Below are 22678 nucleotides of genomic sequence, written 5' to 3' on the forward strand. Positions count from 1 at the left end.
TGCCACGTGACGCTGCACAGCGCGGCCTAATGCTGTGACATTAGAGCCACACCCCCAAGCCGCACTCGTCACCGCTTACCCTATAGAAACTAAACGCACACACAACACCTGCAAACGCACTAGCGCGTACTATATTATAAGCCTTAGACCAGCGGTGCGCAAACTGTGGGGCGCGAGACTGACTGCGGGGGTGCGGGGTTTACAGAGGCCCCGCGCGCTTCCCGAAGGCACTTAAATTAAGTGCCGGGGGAGCGGCGAAGGCCTCTGTAAAACTAACTTACCTTAACTCCGGCGGCTTCTTAGACGCGTCGCCAGGGCAACGCGGCGTCAAATGAATTGCTATGGCAACGTGACGTCATGACGCCGGAGCCGAGGCAAGCAGGGATGGGGGGGGCACGGAGAGAGGGGAACTGCTGGCAGTTAGACCAGTGGTGCGCAAACGGGGGGGCGCGACCCCCAGGGCCTGCGGGAGGGCGCGCGGGGCCTCTGTAAACCGCTTCCCAAGGCACTTAAATTAGGTGCCGGGGGAGCTGCAGGGCCTCTGTAAACCTTAACTCACCTTGGGTCCATACGCCTCAAATTACGCCGCAAGGTCATGTGACGTCACGTTTCTATGGCAACGGACGGAGCTTGGGTGAGGGGGGGCACAGGGGTGAGGTGACTGCCGGCAGGGGGGGCGCAGGGAAAAAAGTTTGCGCCCCCCCCCCCCTGCCTTAGACCATGATCAGTCTGGGAAACTGATACAAATGGGGTGTTAACAATTGTTCCTACCCAGGAATGGTTTGTCAGCTGGCCCAGGCGCTTGTTTTATTGCAGTGTGTGCCAGTAGGCCGCTAAGAGACCACATGTCACAGCATAAATCTGAGAATAGGACGCAAGATGTAAACAATGCCATGGCCAAACATTTTGTATTAGCAGGTCGTTCATCACCCGCACAACCTATATTTATAGGAACAGAGCGGTTTTAAACAGCACGTGTGGTGGTGATTATAAAAAGGTTTTATTTCGGAGGTAATTGCGCTGGAATGAAGATCTAGAAGGAGCTGGGTTTAAATGAGTGTGGTTGCTCAGTGTTTTAATTCTGTTTTTGTATTGAACTTTTTAGTATCTCTTAAAAAAAATAAGGATATGTAGAGATTAACATATTTATTTTTTCTGGGAAATTACCAGTCATAGTAAATTTGTTAGTTTGCAAAAAAGGGTTTTTGAACAGTGCATAACCTTTCTGGCACTGACCGTGAAACCTGAAATCCTGGGACGTCCATGACAACAGAGACAGTTGTCCAACTAGATTGCTAGCCTCTGTGATAAATAATGCAGACAGCACAGTCTCCTCCTGATGCCCAGTCTGAGCGATGCCGATAAGCTTTATTGTCTGTTATCACACAAAGCGGAGCCACACATGCCAACGCAAACTGCGACCGCACGCTTTATTATTCTTTGTACACTGTCCAAGCCACGGAAGGCGCTAATCAAACGATCATGACAGAGGAGAGTTATGGCAAAGTGCTTCAGCGAGCTTTTCTAGTGTCTTGTTTCTTGGCTGATGTGGAAAGAGCATGTCAAAAACAACACAGGTAGTTGGTAAACACAAAGTCTGTGACTTTATACTGTTTAAAAATAAGAGGCATATAAATGATTCATTAAAATGCACTATTATATATATATCATCACGTTTTAAGTTGCGGTGGGTTATTTGATATATATATGTGTGTGTGGTTGTGTGTGTATATATTTATTATATTATATATATTATATAATATATGAGTTGGTGACAGAGCAACCTGCACATGTGGAGCGAGCTGACTATTTGCCCTTCACACCCTATTGGTGTTGATGCTCTGAGGCCATAATCTAGACATATATATGATCATGATGAACGGGGACATTCGCAGCTCGGCTAATCAATAAGAATCAAACCTCCCCCCCTGTACCCAGACAGGCTGATAAAAACATAGATTTCCAGAAGGCATGGGAGGAGATGGCAGGTAACAAGCAGGGATTTGCTATTACTCTGTGTATCCAGGTCCTGCCAACATTTACTTAGATATGAGAAGAATAACTGCTGTAGTCTTCTGCCAAGTCCTTGAGATGCTCCTGAGAGCAGCTGAATTACTGCTGCTTCCCATATGACAGTATTATTTCTCTGCTGGTGGAGAAGCTTGCAAACCATTGCTCCTGTTCAAGGTACATATGCAGTGCTCTGAACATAACTACCTTACTTTTCTCCTGCCATATTTGTAGATATCTGCATGCAATTACATTTTGCTCAGCTTGCCAGTTATGGTAGTTTGCTGCCTGACTTCTTCCAAGGCTCAAATACTCACTCACTTTTGGGATCGCCACCTTTTTTATTAATTTTTTTTATTTTCATTTTTTTCTCCCCTCTCATCGTTTTCAATGACACTTATGGCAGAAGATCTACAGTTTGGTAGATATGAGGTGTGTACGAGATCACCTTTTTGCGCTTGATTATTTTTCAGTTGCTTAAACCGTAAGCACTGTTGCAACCTACATGTTGTACATCGGAAGGAAACTGCAACATCAATCTTTGGTCACACAGGCATGATACAGCATTGCTGTATTTTAAAGCCGCAGTCCAAGCTACCTTTTAAAATATATATATATATATATATATATTTTTATATGTGTGTGCAACAATACAATCCACACAATAAGTAATTAGTTAAGTTGCCGATAGATCCGTTCTCCTGTGACTGGCGAAGACTCGGCTCGTGGGTTCACTAAATGGCTGTCCGTGCAGCAGAAGAGGACCAAAGATGCAAAGTTCTGTGGGGAGGATCATGTAATTAGGCAGTCACTAGATACAATTGGTGCACTGCTAGAGAGCGGGCAGAGCTCAAAAAGGGGTGTGCCAGAGCCTGTTTTAGAAGAGGAAGGGGATGTGACTTTGTAAATGGTTCCTATAGAAACAAAAAATGCTCGTTACACTATAATACATTAAAAATGTTATTTGGAGTTGTTTTAAAAAAATGCTACAAGTATTTCCTCATAGTACAGAACTGATTTATTTAATAAAAAAAACACACATGTAGGATATTGCTTGGTCTGCATCTTTAAAACCTACACTGAATGCACGGTGTTGCTGAACCCTCTTGCTGAAAACAGGTTTGCTAAAAATTAGTTCTGTTAACGCTGAATTATTGTTGATTTTTGTAAAAGTGTACACAGTATTTGTCCTCTAATTTTGTCCTACCCATCAGAAAGGACCTTGAAGTACTTTAGGAGAGATCTATAACAACTATTGGTGACTTGGGAAAATCTGGCTAAGGCTGGGGCCATGGCGCCTTCGCCCATGCGGAGGCGTGCGGAAGCTGGTCACTGAGCGGGCGCTTACCTGGCCATGGTGCACGGGCAATGGGGGGAGTTCCTTGGGGTGTGCCTATGGACGTCATGGAGCTGGTTTGCCCTCATTGGGCGAACTGCTCTCGTGACCAGCCTGTCGCCCCAAGAAATCAGTTTGAACCGATTTCTTGCGCAGCGCGCGCCCCCTCCCACTTGCGCACGCCGCATGGACACAAACACTGCCTTAAGGTAGTCTGTTCGCGTCTGCACGGTCTGCAGTACCATCGCCCCAGCCTAAAACACCAAATTAAATTATTAGCTACATGGAGATTTGTTACCCCGTGTTTTTATAGCCGCAGTGACTGTACAATGTACAAATGAGTAGCAGTGTAGTGGTGGAGAGACTTATGTCCTGTACTCTTAACGCCTTGAGGTATTTATCCAGACACGAAATGGGGATTATATGTGACCCGGTAGCTGTCAGATTTCCCCCTCTCTTCCCCGCTCCCCCCCTCCCCGCTCTCCCCCCCCCCCTTCCCTCAGCTGAATTCTAATTCCAGCATCTCTTTCTGCAGGAGGCAGTTCTATGAAGTTCATATTTTTTCCTTCATATCGATTAATCTCAAAGCTCCTAATTTCTCTTGACGCAAGACAAAAGAGGGGGCCCAGCCCATGCATTTCATGTTCATTACTGCCTGTATGTAATTGAGTCAGTGACCTCTATAGCTGACCTTTCTGGTGCAATGCTGGTGATTGTGAAACCTTTCAACACCCGCGTCCAATTTTCTGCTGATTATTACCAAGAACTGCTGAAATTGTGAAGCGTGGATCTGAATATTGACTTTTCTTCCAATATTTAAACCTTTTCAGTGCTGGCAGGGCAGACCTTTCCCTCTCACTCTTTGCATTGCTTGTGTATTTCTGCATGCTAAGAGCTTAAAAAGAAAAGTCTAAGAGAGCTTAGAAAGTACTAGCGTACTAGTACTTAAGTGTAAAGTACTAGTACTTACAGTTGTGTGAAAAAGAAAGTACACCCTCTTTGAATTCCATGGTTTTACATATCAGGACATAATAACAATCGCCTGTTCCTTAGCAGGTCTTAATATTAGGTAAATACAACCTCAGATGAACAACACATGACATATTACACTGTGTCATTGTTTATTTAACTGTGTGATAAACTAAGTACACCTTATCATTCAATAGCTTGTAGAACCACTTTTAGCAGCAATAACTTGAAGTAATCTTTTTCTATATGACTTCATCAGTTTCTCACATCGTTGTGGAGGAATTTTGGACAACTCTTCTTTACAACGTTGCTTCAGTTCATTGAGGTTTGTAAGCATTTGTTTATGCACAGCTCTCTTAAGATCCAGCCACAGCATTTCAATCGGGTTGAGGTCTGGACTTTGACTGGGCCATTGCAACACCTTGATTCTTTTCTTTTTCAGCCATTCTGTTGTAGATTTGCTGGTGTGCTTGGGATCATTGTCCTGTTGCATGACCCAATTTCGGCCAAGCTTTAGCTGTCGGACAGATAGCCTCACATTTGACTCTAGAATACTTTGGTATACAGAGGAGTTCATGGTCGACTCAATGACTGCAAGGTTCCCAGGTCCTGTGGCTGCAACACAAACCCAAATCATCACCCCTCCACCACCGTGCTTGACAGTTGGTATTAGGTGCTTGTGCTGATATGCTGTGTTGGTTTTCGCCAAACGTGGCGCTGTGCATTGTGGCCAAACATCTCCACTTTGGTCTCGTCTGTCCAAAGGACATTGTTCCAGAAGTCTTGTGGTTTGTTCAGATGCAACTTTGCAAACCTAAGCCGTGCTGCCATGTTCTTTTTAGAGAGAAGAGGCTTTCTCCTGGCAACCCTTTCAAACAAACCATACTTGTTCAGTCTTTTGCTAATTGTACTGTCATGAACTTTAACATTTAATATGCTGACTAAGGCCTGTAGAGTCTGAGATGTAGCTCTTGGGTTTTTTGCAATTTCTCTGAGCATTGCACGGTCTGACCTTGGGCTGAATTTGCTGGGACGTCCACTCCTGGAAAGGTTGGCAATTGTCTTGAATGTTTTCCACTTTTGAATAATCTTTCTCACTGTAGAATGATGAACTTTAAATTGTTTGGAAATGGCCTTTAACCCTTCCAGATTGATGGGCAGCAACAATTGCTTCTCCAAGATCATTGCTGATGTCTTTCCTCCTTGGCATTGTGTTAAAACACACCTGAATGACCAGCAAACTGCTAAAACTTCGGCTTTTATAGAGGTGGTCACACTTGCTGATGATCAATGAATCAAGGGCATTTGATTAGCAGCACCTGTCTGCTACTTAGCATCTTAATTCCTATGGAAGCAGTAAGGGTATACTTAGTTTTTCACACATAGCTTCTCCATTTTGGCTTTATTTTTGTTAAATAAATCATGACACGATGTAATATGTCATGTGTTGTTGTTCATCTGAGGTTGTATTTACCTAACTTTAAGACCTGCTAAGGAACAGATGATTGTTATTATGTCCTGATATGTAAAACCATAGAATTCAAAGAGGGTGTACTTTCTTTTTCACACCACTGTAACGTAATGTCGTTTCTGATGTATAGATTTGTTATGAGTTATTCCGTCTTGTTGGTGGAACGCTCGCTCCTCTTGATCCATTAAAAGTTATATCACTTTAGCGATCAAGGCCCTGATCTCTTGTACTGAAAGTCAAAAGCAGCGTTGCTCTTAATAGAAAAGCTAAATAGATCACTTTTAAGTACTGATATAAATATATTACTTTTCAAACGCCAACTCCTTCAATTAACAAGCATATCAGAAACGCGCCAACCTTCTCACCCCCCTGCACCTTATGTTTCCACTTACCCTTCCTTATAGATTGTAAGCTCCTTGGTGCAGGGCACTCGTACCTACTGTAACAATGTATGTGTTACTTTATTCTTAGTCCTCCAACCCTATTGTACAGCGCTATGGAATATGTTAACGCGTTATAAATTATAATAATATATATTATATAGCTAGAGAGAGATTGACTGCCTGCCAGCAATTGGAAGTTTTAGATTTGCACTTTTTAAACACAGTAGTACTACTTTTTTAAATAGATTCAGGGCCGACCATACATACCTTTTTGGCGGGGCCCAAGGTGGCATGCCGGCAGCGGGGCCCCTCCTCCTGCAGCGTCGCATCACCATGACAACGTGACGCTGCACAAGGAAGGCCGTTCCACATAAGGTAATACCCCCCGCCCCACCCCCCCCACGCGCACACAACTCCCCCGTCCCTACCTTGGGGTGAGCAGCGGTGCGGTTCTGTGCCAGTTCGGGGACTCCCCAGCACTCCCCTCTCCGGCGGAATTTGGATCCCGGCACCGATAGGAGGAGGGAGCGTGCGGCCCCCCAAAAGCGCGGGGGCCGAGGCAACCGCCTTGCTCTAAGGCCGGCCCTATCTTTTGAGCACAACATCACACAGGACCTGTCTGCAAGCGCAGTCCTTGCCTACATTGCAAACACATACACGTGGCCCGGTTTTCTCAAGACATAGAAGAGATTGACGCTCAGGGCATTTCCGTTTCACATAAAGCAGCTTCCAGCTCCAGGGTTATCTTGCGGTTTCCCCTCCTAATTTATTTGTTCGCGCTGCTCTCCAGCGCCTCTGCTAGCAGTCTGCCTCTCTGCACAACTGGGGGACAGCCAACCTTTCATATTTACAGCTTTTGTGAACTGTGTGGTTTCATTACCAAACTCAGAGGCTTCTGAAGTCTCTTTAGGTACATAGTGGTGAGCCAGGCGAGTCGGACCATGCACACAGTGTGTGATCGTTGCTGAAACGATCCCAGATGCTTGTGGTTTTCCTTGTGTCACCCATATCTGTGTGAGGCATTTAGCGTGTCATTCGTAGTGATATGTTCTGTCTGTAATCAGGAGATGACATGTGGGAGGCTAACCGTTTGACAGTATTTATTTAAAAACATTCTGCCAGGAAGGATGTTAAATGATGCCTTGGGATACATTACATTTTTTTTAACGGACAGTTCAGCAAAGAGAATAGTCAATTACAGACATGGTTAAAGCTACAAATATGTATTAATGTTTTAAGTTTGTTTTTAAAGACATGAGTGAAACTAAGGCTGCGTCCAGGGTGAATCCAGCCGGGCAGAGGCGCGCTGAGGGAAAGCGGGTGCTTTCCCTGGCCTTAGACCACACGCCGTTCGGGGGCGTGTCGGGGAGGGTAGGGGGGACGGCTGTGACGTCACGGAGCTGGTTCACCCTCATTGGGCGAACCACTCACGTGACCGGCCCTGCGCTCCCATGAGCGCGAAAATCTAAAAATTTTCTGAGACCAACGCTTCCGCACGCTTGCGGAAGCGTGCGCAAGCCCCTGCTAAAGCCGCTCTCATTGCGGCTGCAGGGGCTCACTGCCGAGCAGCAGCGCGCCTCAGCACGGGTCAGTGCATAAGCGCTGACCATGCCCGAGGCCTAAAGAGGCATGAAAATTGCTACAATGGGAACTCAATGAAAATACATAAAATAGGCACGTTAAAAAACAAAAAAAAAAACTAATGATTAGGATGGTTTCAGGTTCAGCACAGGAGTGGCCAACTCCAGTCCTCAAGAGCTACCAACAGGTCAGGTTTTAAGAATGTCCCTGCTTCAGCACAGGTGGTATTGGGTGGAGCCAAACTAGAAGTGATGGTTTATATTCCTGTTGTGAATAAAATGTCATGGATTTTCTGCAGGATTGTGAAAAAATGATTACAACAAATAGATCCTTACATAAATAAGCTTCCTTCAAATTTTTTCCCCTTTCAAATAAATCATAGCATGTGTAAACCTTTAAAAAGCGTGGGTACGTCTTGGTACGTGGGATTGTAAGGGCTCATTCTCTCCCAGCATTCCTGCTCCAGGACTCGCTTCGGCTTATGTCTTTTCCCACGTCTGCCTCATTGCCCCATGTTTGATTTTGTTGAATCCGTGCGCAGCTGACCCCTGTGGCATGGGACTGAAAATGGTCAGCGGAGCCAATTAAAGCAAATCTGTAGCGTTTCAATAGGTAATACATGATAGCCCACTCATTAACCCTTTCACTGCTAGAGGGACCAGCAGCGCATTGCGCCGGACGCGAAGAGGGTCATTTTAACAACTTGCGTGAAGAGTCATTTGGTTACATCTGTGTTTACACAGGTCGTGTGCTGGGCTATTAAATATTCTTTTGGCAGGGTAATTAGTTCTCTCTTCGAAGCTACACTGGCTATATATTGGATCACATAGGGCACTTCTGTTCTCTGCAGAGCTGTGGGCACGTGTAACAAAGACCCTCACTTCTCTCTTAATTTCACCACATTGTTTAATTCCTCTATCCTGTTTTACTTCCCCTAAGAGTGATCACATACATTACTTTATAATGCCCCAAACATCTTTTGTTTTAAAATATAGAAAATGGATATGGGGGGGGGGAGGGGTTGTGAGATGTGGCCCACTCTTGTAGATTTTATTAATGGCCTCTGATCACAGCAGCCTGGGCCATATTTACCAAGTGGTGCTGCTCCATGAGACCACTTCTGACACTGCGTAGTAAACATACTTCCACCCAAGTGAATGGGCTGTGCCGTGTCTTCCAGCCTTTTGGAGTAGAACTGCTCAGTAAATAAATGGCCCATTCAGGGCGTTTTTGTGGAAACGCACCTCCGATCAGGGCCCATATTCACTAAGCTGTATGTGTTGTATGTAGAGTTTGGCAATATAACAATATGATGGTTGTATCAGTATAGCACAGAAGTTGATATTACAATGTATTATCGCGGTATTGCCATTAGTCAGCCATGGGAGTGATTGCTTGTACCTCGGGTCCAAGCAGAGAGAGAGCTGCCAGTGAGAATAGGGTCACCTCCTTCTTTCCCAGATGTATAGGCGCGCCCCTTCCTCCCTGGTAGATTGTTTAATCCCTTCAGTACTCCCATCCTCTGGTGTTCAGGGGTAGGGGAAATAGTTATTTATTTTTTAAATGCAATATATTAAAAACCCATTTTAATTAGTTTCAAATGTTTTTAATACAAAATAGGAACGCGTCCCAAAAAATCAGAACCTACAGTATTTTATTTTCAGAAATGTAATGAGACGTCACTATAGGCACACTGAATCAAAACGTATGTCTTACCACGTATGTCAGCCATCTTGCTCTATTAAACGGTAAAACATTACAAGCAGGTAACTGTATATATCCTGAGCGCTACATCATACCAAGAAAAGTTACAGTTTAACAGTGCAATCTCAGTCAGCCAGTTGAATGTATTAGGGGCCTCTTAATGGGGAGTGTTTTGTGAAACAAGTATTTTCTTTCCCCTCATCCCACCCTGTTCTTATCAGAGAGCCAATAAAGATAAGGGGAGATGGGGAGGGGGGACTTTGGCTGTACAACTACTTTTTATATACACACACAGTCACATCACACAAAATGGAGCAGCCAGACGAAATCAAACCCCTCCCAAGTCTAACAAAAACAGGTGTCAGATTTGGGTTAAAAAATAAAGGTATCAATCACCTCTCACATTCAAAACGTATCTAAAACCTGTTGTTGTTTCCTCTGCAATATAACAAAGATACGCCCTTTCCTCTGTTGCTCGACTGCTAAAACTCTGACAAAACCTCCTGCTGTCCGGCCTTCCTGCCTCTCACCTGTCTCCCCTACAATCTATCCTAAACGCTGCTGCCAGAATCACTCTACTCTTTCCTACATCTGTCTCAGCGTCTCCCCTCATGAAATCCCTCTCCTGGCTTCCTATCAAATCCCGTATCTCACACTCAATTCTCCTCCTCACTTTTAAAGCTTTATACTTTTCTGCCCCTCCTTACATCTCAGCCCTAATTTCTCGCTATGCACCATCCCGACTCTTGCGTTCTGCTCAAGGATGTCTTCTCTCTCTACCCCTTGGTATCTAAAGCCCTCACCCGCCTTAAACCGTTCTCACTGACTGCCCCACACCTCTGGAATGCCCTTCCCCTTAATACCCGACTAGCACCCTCTCTATCCACCTTTAAGACCCACCTTAAGACACACTTGCTTAAAGAAGCATAAGAGCAGCACCGTGGCTAATACTATACACATGATACTGTACATTAACCTTGGCCCCCTGCAGACGCACTTACCAAAATTCCCTCCTACTGTCTCTGTACGTTCTTCCTACCTAACAATTAGACTGTAAGCTCTTCGGAGCAGGGACTCCCTTTCCGAAATGTTACTTTTATGTCTGAAGCACTTATTCCCATGATCTGTTATTTATATTATTTGTTATTTATATGATTGTCACGTGTATTACTACTGTGAAGCGCTATGTACATTAATGGAGCTATATAAATAAAGACATACAATACCTTAGATGAGAGCCCTTTAACATGTCACTGGAAATACTTCACTTTAGTCCTAGGAGGCCCATTTTAAAGTGTGTGTGTGTGTGTGTGTGTGTGTGTGTGTGTGTGTGTGTGTGTGTGTGTGTGTGTGTGTGTGTGTGTGTGTGTGTGTATATGTATATGTATATGTATATATATATAATTATGAGTAGAGTGAGAAATACTCAGACTTAATGAAGTCCAGTATTCTGTTCTTGGAATTTCTGGTGTATATTGATTCCCACGTGAAGACAGTTCAACTGAACTTGCAAATATCTTGCTGCACTGTGGCATCCTCAGCTGTAACGGTCTGTGTCTTTTTTTGCATTAATAAGTGTTTCATCCGTAGTATTTCATTTAGCACGAGTAGGGCATGTGCCCCAGTTTTTTCTTTCTAAACTGTGCCTTGTACTTCAGAGCTGTGACTGCAGATCCTGCTTTGTGTGCACACTTCACCTTCTAGACCCCGAGATCCTCACCCTTGCTTTGCCTGTTTTTTTTTCTTGCTTCCAGAAGAGAAGATACTCGTGCCCAAGAAGGAAAAGGCAAAGGAGAGACGGGAACGATGGCTGCAGAGTAAGTATGCCCTTCTTGCACTAGCCAATACTGGATTCAAGGTCCTTTTTGTCCTAACCATGTCTTCAAGGTGGTTGATACAGCCATAATGGACGTAATCGATGAAGCGCATTCACCTGTTGATATATAAAACTCTCAGGTATATATTAAGAACACTATAGTGTGTGTGTGTGTGTATATATATATATATATACAGTGTTCGACAAATCACCCAAAAATCTACTCTCCACCTAGTCCCGCCCCCAACCCCGCCCCTAGTCCCGCACACACTCACTCTCAGAGACACACTCACTCTCAGAGACACACTCACTCTCAGAGACACACTCACTCTCAGAGACACACTCACTCTCAGAGACACACTCACTCAGACACTCACTCACAGACACACACACAGTCACTCACACACACACACACACACTCACCGGGTCGAACGTGGCAGCAGTGGGGCCTCTGCACGGCAGTGGGCCCTCCACACGGCAGCAGGGGCTCTGCAAGGCAGGGGGGGGTCACACATCGCAGCGGGGGCCTCCGCAAGGCAGGAGGGCCTCTGCAAGGCCCCCCCCCCCCCCGAAGCGACCGCCTTCAGAGGCGGACACCCCCGGGCGCTTCCCCCTCCGTATCAAGTTGGGAGCAGTGGGGGGGGGGGGGCTGGGTTGCGCGCGGGGCTTGTGTTGGCGCTTCCCCCTCCGTCCCACGTGGGGAGCGGGGGGTGTGGGGGGGGGTGGCTGGGTTGCGCGCGGGGCTTGTGTTGGCGCTTCCCCCTCCGTCCCACGTGGGGAGCGGGGGTGTGCGGGGGGGGGGGGGCTGGGTTGCGCGCGGGGCTTGTTTTGGCGCTTCCCCCTCCGTCCCACGTGGGGAGCGGGGGGGGGGGGGCTGGGTTGTGCGCGGGGCTTGTGTTGGCGCTTCCCCCTCCGTCCCACGTGGGGAGCGGGGGGGGGGCTGGGTTGCGCGCGGGGCTTGTGTTGGCGCTTCCTCCTCCGTCCCACGTGGGGAGCGGGGTGTGCGGGGGGGGGGGGGGGGGGCTGGGTTGCGCGCGGGGCTTGTGTTGGCGCTTCCCCCTCCGTCCCACGTGGGGAGCGGGGGTGTGCGGGGGGGGGGGGGCTGGGTTGCGCGCGCGGGGCTTGTGTTGGCGCTTCCTCCTCCGTCCCACGTGGGGAGCGGGGGTGTGCGGGGGGGGGGGGGGCTGGGTTGCGCGCGGGGCTTGTGTTGGCGCTTCCTCCTCCGTCCCACGTGGGGAGCGGGGGTGTGCGGGGGGGGGGGGGGCTGGGTTGCGCGCGGGGCTTGTGTTGGCGCTTCCCCGTCCATCCCACGTGGGGAGCGGGGGTGTGCGGGGGGGGGGGGGCTGGGTTGCGCGCGGGGCTTGTGTTGGCGCTTCCCCGTCCATCCCACGTGGGGAGCGGGGGGGTGCGGAGGGGGGGCTGGGTTGCGCGCGGGATTTGTGTTGGCGCTTCCCCCTCCGTCCCACGTGGGGAGCGGGGGTGTGCGGGGGGGGAGCTGGCTTGTTTTGGCGCTTCCCCCTCCGTCCCACGTGGGGAGCGGGGGTGTGCGGGGGGGGGCTGGGTTGCGCGCGGGGCTTGTTTTGGTGTTTCCCCCTCCGTCCCACGTGGGGAGCGGGGGTGTGCGGGGGGGGGGAGGGGCTGGGTTGCGCGTGGGGCTTGTTTTGGCGCTTCCCCCTCCGTCCCACGTGGGGAGCGGGGGTGTGCGGGGTGGAGCTGGCTTGTTTTGGCGCTTCCCCCTCCGTCCCACATGGGGAGCGGGGGTGTGCGGGGGGGGGGGGCTGGGTTGCGCGCGGGGCTTGTTTTGGTGTTTCCCCCTTCCTCATGAGAGCTCCACTGTCAGTATACATTATGATGATGCCTGGATGTCTATATTGAATGTATAAACCAGATATACACACAATATACACAATCGTTATTGAATGCACAGTATACGGGGGGGCTGGGTTGCTGGGGGGAACAGGCAGCGCAGAGGGCAGGACACCCTGCTTGCCCTGTGTGTGCATGCGTGCCGGGACCACGGGAATCACCGCCATTTTTTTCAACTTTTTAAAAAAAAATTAATTAACTGGCGCCCGGCCGGGCCCCCCCTGACTCATGGGAGGAGATCAGGGGCAGGAGGGGAGGAGATCAGGGGCAGGAGGGGGAGGAGATCAGGGACAAGAGATCAGGGACAGGAGGGGGAGGAGATCAGGGGCAGGAGGGGGAGGAGATCAGGGGCAGGAGGGGGAGGAGATCAGGGGCAGGAGGGGGAGGAGATCAGGGGCAGGAGGGGGAGGAGATCAGGGGGAGGAGATCAGGGGCAGGAGGGGGAGGAGATCAGGGGGAGGAGATCAGGGGCAGGAGGGGGAGGAGATCAGGGGCAGGAGGGGGAGGAGATCAGGGGCAGGAGGGGGAGGAGATCAGGGGCAGGAGGGGGAGGAGATCAGGGGCAGGAGGGGGAGGAGATCAGGGGCAGGAGGGGGAGGAGATCAGGGGCAGGAGGGGGAGGAGATCAGGGGCAGGAGGGGGAGGAGATCAGGGGCAGGAGGGGGAGGAGATCAGGGGCAGGAGGGGGAGGAGATCAGGGGCAGGAGGGGGAGGAGATCAGGAGGGGGAGGAGATCAGGGGCAGGAGGGGGAGGAGATCAGGGGCAGGAGGGGGAGGAGATCAGGGGCAGGAGGGGGAGGAGATCAGGGGCAGGAGGGGGAGGAGATCAGGGGGAGGAGGGGGAGGAGATCAGGGGGAGGAGGGGGAGGAGATCAGGGGGAGGAGGGGGAGGAGATCAGGGGCAGGAGGGGGAGGAGATCAGGGGGAGGAGATCAGGGGGAGGAGATCAGGGGCAGGAGGGGGAGGAGATCAGGGGCAGGAGGGGGAGGAGATCAGGGGGAGGAGATCAGGGGCAGGAGGGGGAGGAGATCAGGGGCAGGAGGGGGAGGAGATCAGGGGGAGGAGGGGGAGGAGATCAGGGGCAGGAGGGGGAGGAGATCAGGGGCAGGAGGGGGAGGAGATCAGGGGCAGGAGGGGGAGGAGATCAGGGGCAGGAGGGGGAGGAGATCAGGGGCAGGAGGGGAGGAGATCAGGGACAAGAGATCAGGGACAGGAGGGGGAGGAGATCAGGGGCAGGAGGGGGAGGAGATCAGGGACAAGAGATCAGGGACAGGAGGGGGAGGAGATCAGGGGCAGGAGGGGGAGGAGATCAGGGGCAGGAGGGGGAGGAGATCAGGGGCAGGAGGGGGAGGAGATCAGGGGGAGGAGGGGGAGGAGATCAGGGGCAGGAGGGGGAGGAGATCAGGGGCAGGAGGGGGAGGAGATCAGGGGCAGGAGGGGGAGGAGATCAGGGGCAGGAGGGGGAGGAGATCAGGGGCAGGAGGGGGAGGAGATCAGGGGCAGGAGGGGGAGGAGATCAGGGGGAGGAGATCAGGGGGAGGAGATCAGGGGCAGGAGGGGGAGGAGATCAGGGGCAGGAGGGGGAGGAGATCAGGGGCAGGAGGGGGAGGAGATCAGGGGCAGGAGGGGGAGGAGATCAGGGGCAGGAGGGGGAGGAGATCAGGGGCAGGAGGGGGAGGAGATCAGGGGCAGGAGGGGGAGGAGATCAGGGGCAGGAGGGGAGGAGATCAGGGGCAGGAGGGGAGGAGATCAGGGGCAGGAGGGGAGGAGATCAGGGGCAGGAGGGGGAGGAGATCAGGGGCAGGAGGGGGAGGAGATCAGGGGCAGGAGGGGGAGGAGATCAGGGGCAGGAGGGGCAGGAGATCAGGGGGAGGAGATCAGGGGGAGGAGATCAGGGGGAGGAGATCAGGGGGAGGAGGGGGAGGAGATCAGGGGCAGGAGGGGGAGGAGATCAGGGGCAGGAGGGGGAGGAGATCAGGGGCAGGAGGGGGAGGAGATCAGGGGCAGGAGGGGGAGGAGATCAGGGGCAGGAGGGGGAGGAGATCAGGGGCAGGAGGGGGAGGAGATCAGGGGCAGGAGGGGGAGGAGATCAGGGGCAGGAGGGGGAGGAGATCAGGGGCAGGAGGGGGAGGAGATCAGGGACAAGAGATCAGGGGCAGGAGGGGGAGGAGATCAGGGGCAGGAGGGGGAGGAGATCAGGGGCAGGAGGGGAGGAGATCAGGGACAAGAGATCAGGGACAGGAGGGGGAGGAGATCAGGGGCAGGAGGGGGAGGAGATCAGGGGCAGGAGGGGGAGGAGATCAGGGGCAGGAGGGGGAGGAGATCAGGGACAGGAGGGGGAGGAGATCAGGGACAGGAGGGGGAGGAGATCAGGGGCAGGAGGGGGAGGAGATCAGGGGCAGGAGGGGGAGGAGATCAGGGGCAGGAGGGGGAGGAGATCAGGGGCAGGAGGGGGAGGAGATCAGGGGCAGGAGGGGGAGGAGATCAGGGGCAGGAGGGGGAGGAGATCAGGGGCAGGAGGGGGAGGAGATCAGGGGCAGGAGGGGGAGGAGATCAGGGGCAGGAGGGGGAGGAGATCAGGGGCAGGAGGGGGAGGAGATCAGGGGCAGGAGGGGGAGGAGATCAGGGGCAGGAGATCAGGGGGAGGAGATCAGGGGGAGGAGATCAGGGGGAGGAGATCAGGGGGAGGAGATCAGGGGGAGGAGATCAGGGGGAGGAGATCAGGGGGAGGAGGGGGAGGAGATCAGGGGGAGGAGATCAGGGGCAGGAGGGGGAGGAGATCAGGGGGAGGAGATCAGGGGCAGGAGGGGGAGGAGATCAGGGACAAGAGATCAGGGACAGGAGGGGGAGGAGATCAGGGGCAGGAGGGGGAGGAGATCAGGGACAGGAGGGGGAGGAGATCAGGGGCAGGAGGGGGAGGAGATCAGGGGCAGGAGGGGGAGGAGATCAGGGGCAGGAGGGGGAGGAGATCAGGGGCAGGAGGGGGAGGAGATCAGGGGCAGGAGGGGGAGGAGATCAGGGGCAGGAGGGGAGGAGATCAGGGGCAGGAGGGGAGGAGATCAGGGGCAGGAGGGGGAGGAGATCAGGGGCAGGAGGGGGAGGAGATCAGGGACAAGAGATCAGGGACAGGAGGGGGAGGAGATCAGGGGCAGGAGGGGGAGGAGATCAGGGACAAGAGATCAGGGACAGGAGGGGGAGGAGATCAGGGGCAGGAGGGGGAGGAGATCAGGGACAGGAGGGGGAGGAGATCAGGGGCAGGAGGGGGAGGAGATCAGGGGCAGGAGGGGGAGGAGATCAGGGGCAGGAGGGGGAGGAGATCAGGGGCAGGAGGGGGAGGAGATCAGGGGCAGGAGGGGGAGGAGATCAGGGGCAGGAGGGGAGGAGATCAGGGGCAGGAGGGGAGGAGATCAGGGACAGGAGGGGGAGGAGATCAGGGCAGGAGGGGGAGGAGATCAGGGGCAGGAGGGGGAGGAGATCAGGGGCAGGAGGGGGAGGAGATCAGGGGCAGGAGGGGGAGGAGATCAGGGGCAGGAGGGGGAGGAGATTAGGAGGGGGAGGAGATCAGGAGGGGGAGGAGATCAGGGGCAGGAGGGGCAGGAGATCAGGGGCTCTTCCCCGCGTTAACCCAATCATGGAGCAGGGGAATTCATAGAGCCGCAGCACGGCTCGCCAGCGGCTATCATTATTTGTCGAACACTATATATATATATGTATATATGTGTGTATATATATATATATATACAGTGTTCGACAACCTATTCCCCCACACGCCCGTGGCGAGTGGATTTGACCTCGTGGCGAGCTCCTTATGGCCGCCCAAGCAGCGCATGTGTTTTTTTAAATATTTCCTGCTCGCGCTGAATTATTATTATTATTTTTTATCCAGCAGCCTGATTGGCTGACAGGACTTGGCAGGCTGAGAATACCCCCCCCCCCCCTCCCCTCTACCCCGAGAACAAGCCGCTCCAGACACCGGGAGCAGAGTCAGGAGGAGCTCCCCCCTCCTCCCCCCCGCGAGTCCGCTGTGCTACAGATTAATAAACTTTATTATTATTTATCACCTGCGGGGAGGCGCGGTCTGCTTTCTCCACCGAGGGGGGGAACACCAGCGTCCTAGCGGTCAGCCTGCACTGAAGAAGTCACAAAGTAGTCCTAGCTGTCTGCTTGCCTGCCCAGAGAACACATGTGCATGTCCTAGCGGTGCGCCGCCGAGCAGCGATACACCCGCGCGCCCTCCCTCCTCCTGCAAATCTCTAGTGACTTGGACCGGAGTCCGTGTCCTAGCGGTGTCCTGGTGCCCTACCGGTGAGGCTGGCGCAGGACAGCAAGGCGAGGGCGGCGGGGGCAGGGAAGCAGCTGCCCGGCATGGTGTTCAGGCCGCCGGTGGGGGGGTGGGGAAGGAGCCGGAGGACCCAGCAGTGAGGGAGCAGAGGGACAAGATCAAGGAGGTGAGTCTGGTCACTCGTTGCATGCAAGTGGTCCTAACGGTGTTTCTGTTACCCCTGAGGGGTGCATGTAGTGGTCTTAGTGGTGATCTGGTGTATGTGTTATTAGTCTGGGTGCTGCTAACATTGTGTGTGTGTGTGTGTGTGTGTGTGTCAGACGTGTCAGACGTGTGTGTGTGTGTGTGTGTGTGTGTCAGACGTGTGTGTGTGTCAGACGTGTGTGTGTGTCAGACGTGTGTGTGTGTCAGACGTGTGTGTGTGTGTCAGACGTGTGTGTGTGTGTCAGACGTGTGTGTGTGTCAGACATTGTGTGTGTGTGTGTGTGTGTGTGTGACAGACATTGTGTGTGTGTGTGTGACGGACTGTGTGTGTGTGTGTGTGTGTGTGTGACAGACATTGTGTGTGTGTGTGTGTGTGTGACAGACATTGTGTGTGTTTGTCACACGGAGTGTGTGTGTGTGTGTGTCACACGGAGTGTGTTAGTCACACGGTGTGTGTGACACAGTGTGTGTGTGACACAGTGTGTGTGTGTGTGTGTGTGACACTGTGTGTGTGTGTGTGTGTGTGTGTGTGTGTGTGTGTGTGTGTGTGTGTGTGTGTGTGTGTGTGTGTGTGTGTGTGTGTGTGTGTGTGTGTGACAGACATTGAGTGTGTGTGTGTCACACGGAGTGTGTGTGTGTGTGTGTGTGTGTGTGTGTGTGTGTGTGTGTGTGTGTGTGTGTGTGTGTGTGTGTGTGTGTGTGTGTGACAGACTTTGTGTGTGTGACAGACTTTGTGTGTGTGACAGACTTTGTGTGTGTGACAGACTTTGTGTGTGTGACAGACTTTGTGTGTGTGTGTGTGTGTGTGTGTGTGTGTGTGTGTGTGTGTGTGTGTGTGTGTGTGTGTGTGTGTGTGTGACAGACTTTGTGTGTGTGTGTGACAGACTTTGTGTGTGTGTGTGTGTGTGTGTGTGTGACAGACTTGTGTGTGTGTGTGTGTGTGTGTGTGTGTGTGTGTGTGTGTGTGTGTGTGTGTGTGTGTGTGTGTGTGTGTGTGTGTGTGTGTGTGTGTGTGTGTGTGTGTGTGAGACAGACTTGTGTGTGTGTGTGTGTGTGTGTGTGTGTGTGTGTGTGTGTGTGTGTGTGTGTGTGTGTGTGTGTGTGTGTGTGTGTGTGTGTGTGTGTGTGTGTGTGTGTGTGTGTGACAGACTTTGTGTGTGTGTGTGTGTGTGACAGACTTTGTGTGTGTGTGTGTGTGTGACAGACTGTGTGTGTGTGTGTGTGTGTGTGTGTGTGTGTGTGTGTGTGTGTGTGTGTGTGTCAGACTTTGTGTGTGTGTGTCAGACTTTGTGTGTGTGTGTCAGACTTTGTGTGTGTGTGTGTGTGTGTGACAGACTTTGTGTGTGTGTGTGACAGACTTTGTGTGTGTGTGTGTGTGTGTGACAGACTTTGTGTGTGTGTGTGTGTGTGTGACAGACTTTGTGTGTGTGTGTGATGACATTGGGTGTGTGTGTGTGTCACACGGTGTGTGTGTGTGAGACACTGTGTGTGTGTGTGTGTGTGTCAGACTGTGTGTGTGTGTGTGTGTGTGTCAGACTGTGTGTGTGTGTGTGTGTGTGTGTGTGCGCAGAGATCTCGGGGGAGCCGGGGCACAGAAGCTCAGAACCGGAGTTCATGCTCTTCCTGAGGGGGGAGGGGGGCTCGATCACGGAGATGCTGTGAGGAGGGGAGGTGGGTGACCGCGGTGCCCTGTGCTCGGTGCGGGTGGAGACTCTCCAGCGACTGGTGCATGCGCTGTTGCGAATTGGCAACACTGACATCCCTGATGGCTTCCATGAAGGCAATTTACTGCCAGGGAAATTTTCGTTTGGTAGGTGCCTGCAAAGAAGTTTCACTTTACAAACCTGTTTTTTTTTTTTTTTTTTTTTTTAAGAGGGTAAGAAAAGACATATTAAAGTAAGCAAATGAAAAATAAATGGCAATCGGCACAGACGGCTGCTTTAACAATCTAAAAAAATAATAACTAACTTGCTTAAATGAGCATTTCCATGTTTCTTATGAAGTTTGGTTACTGGGAAGTAAACCCCCTTTTTGCTGATCTGCAATCAAGTACCAAGTACTTTTAATGTCGTCATTAAAACACCACACATCACGGGCGCGCAAACTGGAGGGTTCCCCAGAGGGGGGCCTGACATTTTTTGGGGGGTGGGAGGAGCATGGCACTTACAGAATACCCACGCTCTCCCCCAAAGCATTTAAATTAAATGCCGGGGGAGTGCGCGAGGTCTCTTAAGTGTTTTACCTGGTCTCCGGCTGCTTCTGGCAACGCCAAATGCCGCCGCGGGGGGGGGGGGGGTCACCTTGTTGCGTTGTCATGGCAACGTGTCGTCAGAGAAAGGGTAAGGTGGGGGGTGGTGAACAGAGGGGGAGAGCAGGCAGGGGCGCGGACTGAAATATTTGCGCACCACTCTCATGCATGATTGATTTTTAAAAAAAAAACAGATAAGAATATCACGAATCTGAGTCTGGTATAGCAAAAGTAATTTTACATAATGTTCCCCATCAATCCGCAAACATGAAGCACACTGCACCCTCTGCCTGCACTATCACATAAACAGGAACGCGTTTTATGCCGGCCGTTCCTCTTTCCCAAACCTCAACAACGAAGCCCAAATTGTGTTAGCTGAAACAATTTGTAATGCAATTGCTATTCACAGCGGCATGCTTCACCACAGAGTGCTAGGAGGGTTCAGTCTCCCTGCATTAAAAGTAGGGCAAAAATAGCCTCAATTTTATCTAAAGAAAACAAAATTCACTTGAAAGTTATGGATTTTTTTGTTTATTTGATAATCCTGCGGGATCTGTTTTTGGTCAGATGGAAGATTTTGATTGGATTAGCCACCCCATGTTTGATTGAAAAATCCCTTTGTTTAGTTTCAGCCAATTCTATTGCAATAACTTTGCAACAAATCTAAAATTCCTTTACTGAGATTACATTTTTTTTATTTCCCATTTTAAGTATATTCTACCATCTCTGTTTAGCTTTTTTTTTTTTTGCTTCCAAGTCCCCACTGATACTAACCCATTGCTACAAATACCAAATTAATGTATTCTCCAAGTTACAATCCCCCAGTGAGCCTCGGAGTAGGAAAAGGTTTTGTATTATTCATGCTTTCGACTTAGCAACACTATAATTCACCCACATTCTTTCTCGTGATGTGAAAAGTTAAGAGAAGCTGTATGTAACCTCGTTTTCTGCAGAGCACGCGGAGGCTCTCAAAGATTCATTTGGAAACAAACATTCTAGGTGTGTGGAGGTCTGAAGAGAGAAGCTTCCACGCCGACTCTATTAGCCGTTCTTATTTGGCGAGTTAGGAGATACGTCCTCTTTCAGTGATCAACCATCAGCAAAGGAGTCCAAGCAGCACAACAAATCCACTGTGCTTCAAGCCCTTCACTGGCAGTGTGCAATAGCAGTGTCACTTTAATTCTTCGAGCGCCGAAGGGATGGTGCAATGCGTTGCTGACACGTCTGGCACTCAAAGAGTTAAGCAAACCCTGGCACTTTCTGTGTATCCCAACGGCCAGATAAACCCCAAGATCCCTCAGGGCTACGAAAGGCTTCATTTCATATGCTGCTGGTTACAAAGCTGCCCGTTTCAGTATCACTGCACACGTAAGCATCGACATAAGAGATTCATGGACGCACGCCACGGCAGCTGCTCTATCGCACTGCTATGGCGGTGGATGGATAATTTACTCTGTATCAGCACTATATTTATGTTGCACCTCAACATCTGCCTTCAATTGCACTTTGTGCCTGGCGTGTATCCATTTCAATACAAACTGGCCGATCTTTTTTTTTTTTTTTTGAATGAAAGCGGAAAATCTTGTTTTCAATTTGGAGAGCAGTAAACGGAGCTGCAAGCTCATAGCCCCAGGAAGCACCATGTGTAGGGAGGGCAGCAGGTGAAACTAGAGTTTGTAATGAATTTTCACTCCAACTCAGCTCTTTATGAAAATCTGCTGTAAAAAAATAAATAATCTGTCCCTTCCAACTCTTCCTAAAACACAATTATGGTGCACTGTATAATACGGGGTGTACCCATATAGTTCCTGGCTTCCAACAATCACTATTCTTAGAGGAGCCTGTGCACAGGCGCTGGTCAAATCTGAAAGCTAATTTACAGTGTTGATTTGAGTGGCCCTCACGTAATGACCATTTCCTTTCATTTCAACTAGAGATCGAAGCCCTGAAGCTGGCTCAGCAGACACAGAAAGCCCAGGCCAAGCGGAAAGCTACACCAGTAGTTGGGGACATGCGGCCTCTTGTGGACGCCCTCCCTGAACTTTCTGAATTAATCTCTGTCCGCAAACCCAGGGCACCCCGGAAGCAGCCCAAAGCGTAAGTACAGCAGTACGGCCGCGTGACCTCTAAATGCATAGACCCTTTTTAATGGCTTCTCCGCCAGAATAATTCACGGCATATACGAAGAATAATTTGTATAGGTTTACCTACTTTTATAATCTCTTCACCATATTCATTTTCTCTATCCTATATTTTTGTACTAATTGGTGGTGGTACAGTTATACAAGATGTCTTCTCTCTAACCTTTTGTATCTATAGCCCTCTCCCGCCTTAAAACTTTCTCACTGACTGCCCCACACTTCTGGACTGCCCTTCCCCGACTAGCACCCTCTCTAGTCACCTTTTAAGACACACCTGCTTAACGAAGCATATGAGTAGCTCCGTGGCTGATACTATACACCAGGCCTGCACAACTCGTAAAGTGAGAAGGCCGAACTGCTCCAAGGAAAAAAGATTTGGGCCGCAAGGGTTAAATCAGCATCATATCTCCTCCAGCACTCATCATCATCATCATCCTCATATGATGAGGGATGCTGGGAGAGATATATGAGGATGATGACGATGAGGGATGCTGGGGGAGATATATGATGAGAGGTGCTGGGAGAGATATATATCTCCCCCAGCACCCTTCATCATCCTCATATCTCCCCCAGCATCCTTTATCATAATCATCATCCTCCAATATCTCCCCCAGAACCCCTCATCATCAACCTTTGCGAGACTCCCCATCTCTCATACCCCCATCTC

The 22678-nt window shown here is 50.9% G+C and overlaps 1 protein-coding gene across 1 annotated transcript in view; it reads left to right on the forward strand.

Moving 5' to 3' along the window:
- SLX9 (SLX9 ribosome biogenesis factor) overlaps positions 1 to 22678 on the forward strand; it is a 74677-nt gene that overhangs the window by 40704 nt on the left and 11295 nt on the right. The window contains exons 3-4 of the mRNA XM_075607141.1: positions 11209 to 11271; positions 21805 to 21967. Coding sequence (XP_075463256.1) covers positions 11209 to 11271; positions 21805 to 21967 — 226 coding nt within the window. The remainder of the gene's footprint in view (positions 1 to 11208; positions 11272 to 21804; positions 21968 to 22678) is intronic.

The sequence above is a fragment of the Ascaphus truei genome, chromosome 7 (genome assembly GCF_040206685.1).
Source record: "Ascaphus truei isolate aAscTru1 chromosome 7, aAscTru1.hap1, whole genome shotgun sequence".
Classification (NCBI taxonomy): Eukaryota; Metazoa; Chordata; class Amphibia; order Anura; family Ascaphidae; genus Ascaphus; species Ascaphus truei.